The sequence below is a fragment of the Xiphophorus maculatus genome, chromosome 17, assembly GCF_002775205.1.
Source record: "Xiphophorus maculatus strain JP 163 A chromosome 17, X_maculatus-5.0-male, whole genome shotgun sequence".
NCBI classification, from domain to species: Eukaryota; Metazoa; Chordata; class Actinopteri; order Cyprinodontiformes; family Poeciliidae; genus Xiphophorus; species Xiphophorus maculatus.
In genome coordinates, this window is record NC_036459.1 from 5,446,417 (window position 1) to 5,457,219 (window position 10,803).

At 39.1% G+C, this 10,803-nt stretch overlaps 1 protein-coding gene across 2 annotated transcripts in view; it reads left to right on the plus strand.

Annotated features, from left to right (window-relative positions):
• LOC102218983 (IQ motif and SEC7 domain-containing protein 3-like) overlaps window positions 1–10,708 on the plus strand; it is a 95,772-nt gene extending 85,064 nt beyond the window's left edge. Inside the window, exons 10-14 of one of the 2 annotated variants that reach the window (XM_014471868.2) lie at window positions 196–295; window positions 907–1,065; window positions 2,236–2,328; window positions 3,575–3,618; window positions 6,147–10,708. In XM_014471868.2, coding sequence (XP_014327354.1) covers window positions 196–295; window positions 907–1,065; window positions 2,236–2,328; window positions 3,575–3,618; window positions 6,147–6,695 — 945 coding nt within the window. In that variant the 3' untranslated portion in view covers window positions 6,696–10,708. The remainder of the gene's footprint in view (window positions 1–195; window positions 296–906; window positions 1,066–2,235; window positions 2,329–3,574; window positions 3,619–6,146) is intronic. The other variant, XM_023350229.1, reaches the window with a different exon arrangement.
• Window positions 10,709–10,803: the final 95 nt, after the last annotated feature.

The window sequence follows — 10,803 nt, forward strand, 5'->3', positions numbered from 1 at the left end:
AGCATCTCTAATACATTATGATGTAGGTTCGCCACAGAGGTATTTGTCATTCAAATGATGCTCAGCTAGAGACACTTCGAAGGTTAGGGTGAACATTAATATGGGCTGTCTGCCCTTTAAATTAGTTTTAAATGACAAATAGTTTTAAATAGTTTCTAAGCGGCTCATCCCCCGTTTTTTTTTTTTTTCTTGCAGATTTTGAAGCTTTGTCCAAAGAAGAAAAGTTCTGCCGCCTATACTTTCTGCAAAGCTTTGGGCCTACTTGGCATGCAGTTCCATCTTTTTGAAAATGAATGTAAGTGACCATTATGTCCTGGCTACTTAAAAATAACTGGGAGAGAGTGGAGTAGAAAATGTAATTTTGCAAATGCATTTGCTTTGGCGTCCAGCAAATAGCTCCATTTAGGTTTGGGGCCATGACATGCAGACACCTGTTGCATTAAAGCAATACCTTGAGACTCATTTAGCCTAGACACATGAGGATACATGTACCAGTGAAACTCGTTTAAGCATATAAATGTTGCACATGAACAACAAATGCTATATATTTCCTTTCCATTTGCTGGACTTGGAAGGGCATGTTTGCAGTGACCTCCAAGTATACAGCCAGTTTTGATAAGCTATTGAATGTTTTGGAAGGTTTAGATATGCTATTTTTTTAATCCATGTCTTGTTAATGGCAGTGGGATAAATATAGCATACATTTATCTCTGATTTAATGATTTGAATAAAAATGCATGTTAAGTCAGAATCAACATAGACCCAGGGAACATTTTGAACTTTGGCAAATAAGAAGTTTTTCAGTTTTTACTTGAAACCGATTGGTTATGTGTGCAGCAACACCTTAGCTTCTCTTTTTTCCCCCCCAACTTTTGAGAGTGAACCGATCTCTTTTGAACTCCACAGACTACCCTCATGGAATCACAATCCTCTCCCCGTACGGCTCAGACAAGAAGCAGGTGCTCCACTTCTGTGCCCAAAGTGCAGAGGAGCTGCTCAAGTTTGTTGAAGACCTAAAGGAATCGATAGCAGAGGTGTCAGAGATGGAGCAGATACGCATCGAGTGTGAGTGTGTTATCACAGAGATAGTTGTTCACTATTAAAATTGAGTAGTAACACTCTTTGTTCAACTTGTGCTGGATGAATAGGAATATTTTTTTTTTACCTTATGCACACAACAGTTTCTTTGTTGTTGCTTCTTAAATTGAAAATGATCAGGTTTATAGTCATTTACTTAATCATTTTTTCATACCCTGCAACATTTTCTTAAAATTTTACCAAAGCAGACATTTTTTAGTGAGCAAAACTGTCCTCATATATTGTTGTAAAAAACATGCAAATCAGAGAAATTGCCTAAATCAATAAATCATTCAATTTATACAAAACTCTTTGGCTGTTAACTAAGCTGGACAGGGTTAGATGCTTCTCAAAGTCTCCAGACAATAGCACAGTTTACCTTGTCTGTACTTTGACACGTATGAAAAGCCTTCACATCAAGAATCTGTCCTGGCAGAGAGCATCAAAGAAAGCATCCCTGCTGGGATTTGAAGCAACGCCGTACCTTTCACAGTGAGGGATGGCCTGCAGCCGAGGGAATAAAGATGAACAAGATGTGAAGACAGGTAGAAGTTAAGAAAAGGGTTATTTATCCCTAGAAACTAGGGGGAAAAACAAAACAAAAAAACAAAAGCAATTAATACTTCTTACAAAAAAAAGAAACCTGCACAGGCAAACATTCCATTACTCATAACTACATACACACATTAACTTTGACTGGGCCAGTCCAAAACATGATTATGCATTGATTGATGATTTATGTGCAATTTCAAGATGAGAATGTGTATAAATGTATACAACATTCTCATGTCCGATGTGTGTGTATGTTTTTTAAATATATCTTTATAATGCTTTCTGACAACTTAGATTCTTTAACTAAAACTATGAGGCCTTTGCAGAACAGCTTCAGTGGATTTTATTCCCCTACCTTAAAAGCCAACGTCTCAACTTTGTTGAAGTTAGAGTACATAATCTTGGTTACTAAATATAATCAAAATAATTATGAAAGGAAGGAAAGGCAATAAGAGAGTAAGGGTAGTTGAGTATAAACTCAACTTCAAACAGCCTTTTGAAAGACAGGAGTAAGCTGGTTAATGTTTTCCTTCTTTGACACCACCAGTCAGCTTCATCATTTTTTGAAATTTATCTCACAAGGATGACTGTTTTTCTTCTTTGCAGGGGAGCTAGAAAAGCAGCAAGGAGCCAAGACACATTCAGTTAAGAGCAATGGGACACAGCTAGAGCTGCGCAGCAAACAGGGCTCGCTGTCAGGTGTGTGTTAGAGAGAGTGAACTGCTTTAAAAAAATACAAGTCATCATCAAGAAACGCAAGGTAAATTTTCAAGTAGGTGACTATCATCAGAAATGATGAAATATCTATTATGAACTTCAGAATTTGTCATTTTTGTTGACTTTATTATATTTCTGGATGCTAACAACGTCCTTAACGTTTGTGCTGTATACGTATGGAATCATGGAGTTATCTTTAGATTGCAGATTAGTATCAGCTTTTATAGAGAGCTCCTCAAAAAATTGTCCTCTTGCATGTTTAAGAAGAGAATGTTTTCTATTACTGTTTAATCCTAAAAGCTGTGTGAAATTCTGTTGTGATACAAAAATATAAAGAAAACATCTGATCGCGCTAACATTTCCTACACATTTCAAACTGGAATGGAAACTAGCAACTTTGGAACGATCCAGTGAACAATCATGAGAAAATGAAGAGCTTAAATACCGAGGCAGGGGTGGAAATGACAAAGCAGTCCAGAAGGACTAATCAGAGGCAAATGGAAAACAGCTGAGGGATTAGTGCAGCCAAAAAAGAATCAGGAGATGGAAAACAGCTGTGGAAGGAGGCAAACTGGCAGGATGAGGGAAGATCAATGGTAAATGCTGGAGAAGAACTGAGAAACTACAAACCAAGGGGAAAAGAGTGGGAACTAATCAAAGAGCAAAGTCTAAAAGCATGAAGAATAAAATGCATGAATAAATGAAGAAGCTAAATACAAGGAAAAAAACCTGGTTTGGTTGCACTTTAGCAATAATAATGAATATATATATCAAACACATCAGGATCAAGACAGAGCTATTTTGTAAAAAAAAAATAATAATAATAATGCTGCAAAGACAATAAATGAGCTGGAGAAACTTACTACTTATTTATTTTTTTATATTCTTCATATAACCAGGAAGAATTGGTTATATGAAGAATAACCAATTATTCTTGATTATTCTAGAATAATTGTGCCTACAGCACAATTTGCAATCAGGTTGCAAATTGTGCTGTAGGCACAGAGCAGGTAGAGGGAGGTTGATTTGTAACTACATCCCAATTGGACCCGTTAACACCGACCCATATTACTCCCCCACTGAGGAAATTTCTCCACTTTAATATTCATAAAATGTTCCCTTTAGTTCTGTCTAAATATTTAACTTTAAAATTAAGATGCTGGAAACAAAGCATGAATCTTGCCATGTTTACATGCTGTTTACTCGCCCGTTTCCCCTCCTTTTCTAGGAAACACAGAGATAGATGAAAGAAGCGGACACAATGCAGTTGAGGTAAGTGCGTTGAGATGGGTCAAAGTTTCCAACGGCAGGTAAGTCAGTGGATTCAGCATTAGGGCAGGATGAGGTAGGAGGAAGCACCAGGACCGATCACGTATTCAGGACTAGAGGCGTCAAGCAGGTGCGACTGAGGAGTGAGTGAGTGAGTGAGTGAGTGTCACTGGGTAAATTGCAGCGGGCATGTGAGGTCACTCAACATTACGATACTTGATAAAAAAAAACTTCATCTGAGATGGTGATGTGGAAGGGTTATAAAAGTCATAGCAAATATGCGTTCTCTTTGTCCAACAGTTTTAATTAGATTTACGTACCCTGAAGTGTAAGGCATTTACCATGAAACCCTAATTAACATGAGAATATACAGATGGATAAATTTAACTATTACTTGACCTAGAGTCAGCCCCCCACCTACCCTTTTGCCAGGAACATCTCAGGCGAAACATTTTGTGCAAGGGAAAGAGCAAACCAACTACTGTACCAAAAGTGCATGTCCTCAAGGGACCAGGTGACCTTTTGAGTCCTTTACGTGGCTGTGGAGTGGAAGGTGGGAGTACGAAAGCCCGATACAAGGGCCATCTTGACATTCTGCTGTTTTTTTCCCCCCGCGCAGCCCTTTGATGATTTTTCAGGCCGTCAATCTTTTTAGTTCCTGCTCCTTACAAAAGTGTGATTTCATTTTTTACATTTGGCCGCATTGCTACTGTTGACTTCTATTATATTCTATTCTAAAGTCTCTCATTGAGATTTTATGTTGGTCAAACACAAAGTTGCACATATTAAGAGCAAGGAAAAACATACAAGGTTTTCCATTTTTTAAATAAAAGTCCATGGTTTCCATTTGTATTCAGCTCCTCAGAGTTAATTATTATTTTTTTAAATTTACAAAATGTTTAATTTTTCTGGAACAACTTTTGACACATGGAGACATTTTTGCCCATTTTTCTCTGAAAAATGGCTGAATGAAAAGCATCTTTGAAAATCAATTTCTCCTATTTTTCTGTCATCAGGTCTTACTCCAGATTTTCAGTTGTCTTTAGGACTGGATTTTACTGGGTCATTATGACACATGGATATGCTTTAATCTAATCCTTTGCTTTACAGCTGCAGCTGTATGTTTTGGGTTACTGACCATCTGAAGGGAACCTTCTTCTGCAGGTTTTAATAGGTTTTCTTTTAGGTTTTTCTTGTATTCAGCTCTTTCTGTGAAGTGTTCGTTTTTCACCTCAAAATTGTATGGACGTAGGCCAAAAAACTCAGTTATAAACTCAACCAATGACAGCTCTTTCCTCCACATATTCACGTCTCCCCCACATCTAGAGGGGCACACTGACTATAGCTTCATGTTTATGTCTTGATCGGTTTCCAGTTGAAAAGCCAATTGTACGGTGTTCCATTTAGGGGTATCAGATTGAAGGAAGTGACTACAAATGTGACATATTTCTGAAAAAACATTGAAAACCATGTATTCTTTTCCTTGTGCTTTAGAGCTATGCCCTAAATTGCATTGTTCAGCTTAGTAAATCCTCCAAAAATGAACTAAAATTCATTGTTTTGGAACATGACATGCTCAGCTAGACATATTTGTTTCCATCTCGATACGTGTTTTATTAACCTAGGAACTATAATCAATTTAAATCTAAAAGTGCAATGCCTCTATGCTGTTCAATAATAGCAGTAGAGGAATTTTAGATACGTTTATGTACTGAGTTGACTCCAGTGCGATTTGTTGTCCTATATTTCACCTCAGGTCAGCCTTCTTGGTCTGAGCTACCTTCTTACTAATCTGCCATACACCCAACAGTAAATGTCAGGGGCTGGTGGGGAGCGACTGGCTGTCGAGGCACATTTATCTTAGAAACTAGGACAGCTTGTTCCAAAAATAAAAAAATTTAAAACTCCCTTATACAGTCATGGCTAGCATCTCGTGGCAAGCTTTTCGTTTCAGTAGACTTGATTAGATTTTAGAGAGAAATGTAACACTATAAATTAATGTTTCCTGTAGACATCTGTGCTTGTGGGCCTGCTCACCTCCTGTCCTCTTCTTCCACTTCTCCTTCTTCTTCTTCGTATGACTTCCGTCTATGTTCTGGTTGCCTCGACCCTGAAGTGCCCCCCTCCCCCTGCACCCTGTGTCCACCGTCACCATAGTGCCACACAGTGGTTTGGAAGGGAGACACAGGAGGCCCCCCAGTGTCCTCCTTTGGAACCACGGGGCCCCTCCCGTAGTACCGTTCTTTCCTTCACTGCTCTCCTTCCCCCCAGTCACACACTGGTCTTCCCAGCATCCGATCTCCTGTTCCCAACACCTGTGGGGGTGGAGTGAGGAGAGTCACAGTGCTTTTACACCTTCACTAATCCCCAACACCTAAGTTCCTACGCATGCCCTGTGTGATTGTGTGTGTGTGAATGTGCTGCCACCCCCACAAAAAAAAAGAAAAAACACAACAACGCTTGACGGATGGTAGAGGAGGAACCAGTTTTATAACATTTGATGCTGTTCTCTTGGCTGTTTTCTAAACTAGGTGTCAATTCACAACAGGCTTCAGACGTACCAGCTCAGCAGCAGTGCGGCTCAGAGCCCCGAGAGCGCGACCCTTCTTAACAGACGTGGGGAGCTGCTTTTCCAGCAGGGGTTAACACAGGGGCCGGTGCCTCCACCTCAGCACCCGCGGCTGCATTCCGCGGCGAGCACCCCCGCCCACCACATCCCCATTCAGCTGCAGCACCAACCCGCCGTGAGCGTGGCCGACCTGCGACCCGAAGCGCTCATCCAGTGCCAGCAGATCGTCAAAGTCATCATGCTTGACAGCAGCGGCCACGGACGTGTGGAGGCCTTCCTCAGCCAGACGCCCACCCACCACCACCACCACCACCACTACCAGTACCACCAGCTGAGCCAGTCTGCAATGTCCAGCCCCATCCGCTCGCCAGACGGCTCATACGGCAATGACGGGCACCAGCCCCCACTGCCTCCCCCGCCTCCACCTTACAACCATCCACACCAGTACATACCCCCGGACCCCCGCCTCAGTCTACACCGGACCCCTAGCGGCTCTCGGAGTATGTTGTAAATATATTGACACATAATTTCACAAAACCTTAGACCGATTTAAGATCCATCTGTACATAATGTACAGGTACTGTATACATACAGATGAAAGAGCTATAATGGGAAAATAAAACTCCAATTATATGCATATATTTAAAGAAAATATTAAAATAATAAAGGTTTTAAATCAGACTAGGATAAATAAAGTCCACATATATATATATGTATATACGTATATATATATACACATATATATATGTGTGTATATATATACATATATAAAGTTTTACTCAATTGCTCATGTATTTTGAAATATTATGTAGTTTTAAAAAATTTCTATAACTTTTATGTCAGTTTTAACTCTCGCAAGGGGAAAATAGAAACTATAGATACTGAATTTAGTTCGGGGATGGATTCTTTCTTCACTTCTTACCACAAATAAATCCCTGAAACTTTTTTGTGATAATTTCCAGGAATGGATGCTCAACACTCCGAGGACCTCCTGCTTCTTTTTGTGTTTTCTTCCTTTTGTCCCAGACCCCACGCCTACTTACTGTGCTGTATGTACACACGCGTGTATAACTGACGCTTAATGGAAAACATGTGCCAAAAATACATATGCCTCCACTAAACAATGACTTCTTTGCACTTGACTGAATGCTAGGGCTTAAAGAGATAAATACAAAAAAAGCAGAAAAAATACTTTAAGATAGTAGTGCTTTTGGTCCTCTTCTAGCCATTTGCGCTTTTGCTGACTTATTTATGTGATGGAGGGCCTTCTCCTCTTCCTCTCAGCTCCGCTAGATTAAAAAGCAAAATGTTTTTCTGTGAAAAGCTGTGTTTTTTTTATACACCCTTCCGTTGTATTGTGTCTGTATCACCTAAGAACACTCAGTGGTTGTTTAACATAGACCAGTGGTTCTCAAACATTTTATAACAAGTACCACCATAATAAAGCTTTCCACATTGACACACATAAAAACAACAATACTTCAGGACTTGGGAGTTTTTGAGTTTGATTATGTAATTTGGAAAACTGTTAATTTACACTGCAGGTTAAGTTGCAGAATTTAATTGTGCCCCATATTTATTTTAATTTCTCAGACTCGAGCTGAAAGGTCAGGTGAAGTTCAAATTTCTGCTGGAAAAGATGTTAATTTCTGACCAACTGAACCTCAAAGTAGTAGTAGTAGACATTTTGATTATTTTTTATGATTTTATTTTCATTAAATCTTTTATTCTGTACTATTTGGGGACAATCAAACAAATTATAGAATTATCTTGAAAAACAACCCAAGTAATCCAATTGTCAATAAACCAGCACAAATGTACAAATTTGTAATTTGTGACAAAGTAGAATGACAAACCATATGGAAAAACTGCCACTGATTCGGATTATGAACCCAATGGTACTTGTTTTTGAATTCAGAAGTTCTGAAATATGAATGTAACCAATACCATTTGGAAACGAGAAAGTTGAAAAGGTCTTATGTGATGATTCCTGTGCAATACCTTGGTAATGGCAAAACCTTTTCATAGGCCATCAGTTATGATATCAGTTTATATGAACCTTAACTGATAAGAGGCAGCATTGCTTTCTAAATGCTGACAGATTTAAACTTTTTCTTGGGTTTCTATGCTTTTCTGTTCGTTTTCAGCATGCCTTCAACTCTTATCTCCTTTGTCATTCCACTTTATTACACTTGTCTAATGCGCTAATTTGATTAGATTTCTTTGTAAGTGCGGATTACATCATCGACAGCCCTGTTATTAACATTTACTAACACTGCAAGTGACCAGTAGCTTGGTCTCTCACAATATTGGTTAACAATCTGACTGGTTTTTGAACATGGAGCTGGAACACAGTAAACTTGAACACTAGTAAGTAGCTACCAGTAATAGGTACTCTTTTAGTGTGTACTTGGAATTAACAAAATTCTTTCCACCGCACCTCAATTTTGAGACATTTCTGGAAAAAACTCTACTCAACTTGCTTATGTTGGTTACTGTTGGATTTTTAATGGCCTACATCACATCACTTTGCAAATTTCCTTGAATATCACTAAAGGCACCGGTGGTACTTGTAGCACAGTTTGAGAACCATGGTCATAAATCATTCAACATTTAAGATTAATAGGAATGAAAGACAACCATGAAAATGGGCTACTGGTGAACCAAATTCAATTAATCCAAGGTGGTTCATCTTCTTGAAGGCCATTTGTCAGAGTGTGAAGGAATCTGCTGGAGTAGGTTCATACTTTAAAGGGGTATTATGTAAATCTCTTCACGTGTAACATACTATATGTACAACACACTGTGTGATCCTCTGCAGTTTTGTCAAATGTACCCTTTTCAGGAAATCCTAAATGAAATCACGCAAAGATGCTTCAGATACAAATGTTAAAATCTGTGTTTACATTTATTTGTCTTTGTGCTACCACCATCCATGTTCCCTTTGGTGGATTACCGCTTGCTCATCTGCGAAACTCTGCGCTGTACATTCCCACATCCCCAAGGTTCCATCTCGGATTCTCGTGACTGTTTTCTCTCCCGTCATGACCTTTCAGACTTGACATTTTCCAGGAATAAGGGAGGGGGGAGGCAAGAACTACATGTAGCTTCTATTGCAAATGATGGCATTAACCCTCCTCTTTGTGCTGTTGTCTTTACTGCTTATATTAAGAATGGGACAAAAAGAATGCACTATCTGATCTCTTTCTGTTTCACCTCAGCTTAGATTGTAAATACCACATGTGAGTGGAGTTGGGGAGGACATGCAAGCTACCTTCAGCCTCTTTCAAATTGCCATTGCCGTCATGCGTCCTTCTTGCTGAAGTAGGTCAGCAGCTGCCCGAGCCCAAGCTCGTCCGTCTCTTAAAATATAAGCCCCCACCAGGTACCGTGGAATGGATGTTCAGTCAACAATGCTCCCATCTGACCTCCATCTGTCTGATTTGTTGATTTATAATCACACACCCTGTGCGGGAAGGTCTCTATCTCATCATCTTTCTGTCCCCCTCCCCCGACTTTCACCTTGTGAAAAGACAGCGGAGGGGAAAAAAACAAAAATAGAAAAAAAAGTAGGCTTATGTTCCAGTAGGCAGAGTTGATGAGTGTTCATTCTAAACAAACTCATCCGCCCCGTTGTTTCCATCCCACTGATTGCTTTTATTGTTGTTTCATAATGCAATGAGAGGAATTAGCACTTTCAAAATGAATGAACAGCTCCAATGATTAGTTTAATATTTTTACTGGCTTGGAACACACTTTCAACAGTTATGTAATGAATTTTAGCAGATTACATTGAGTTCTAATGTTTTGGATTATACACTGGTTTATGATGATTGTACTCATTTGTTTGTTTGAGACAACTTTTAGATATAATAGGATGGATTTTCTTGTTTTTTTAATAGTTTTTTTTTTTGTACTGCATGGCATTGGTTTGACAATGTATTGATTGAACCCTGATTCCAAAAAGGCTTGAACTTAACAGGCATGAGTGACATGTTTAAGAAAAGTGATGTTTTTGGTTTTTAATAGGTAACACCCTCAAAAGACTCAAAACAAACAGTAAGTTTCAGTGCCTCGTGACAGAGCAGCCGCCTGTTCCATGTTCCCCTTTTGTTTTTAACCAACCCGTTCTTGTTCCTCAGTTTGAATATTGTGTGTTTCAGGAATTTCGGAGCACAGATTTGACGGCGGGGCAATAAACATGAACACGAGACACACTAAGTGGTTGGATTCGAGTGCAAATTTCAATGTAGCATTTTGAAAGTGTAGCAAATGGAACGTGTAAGGAAGAAACTTTCAAAAGGGCTTTGTCATACCAGTGCACACCTTCATCAGCTAATGACGAATGGATCTCGATGGCCTATCGATCACTGTGTTTGCTCAATACCATGTAGAAAAGTGTAGAAATGGAGGACATGTTTGAGGCTACACAGGTGAAACCATCTTTTCCCTCAGTTGAATCATTCCTCTACCTGTATTTACAGTATATCAACTTGAAATTAAAGATTATTTAAGTGAATTCACCAACATGGTTTTGGCTCAATTATTGGATTTAATAGCAATGAGTACAATGGCAAGTTATGCAGATGCTAAATCTTGTCTTTAAATAGACTTGTAAT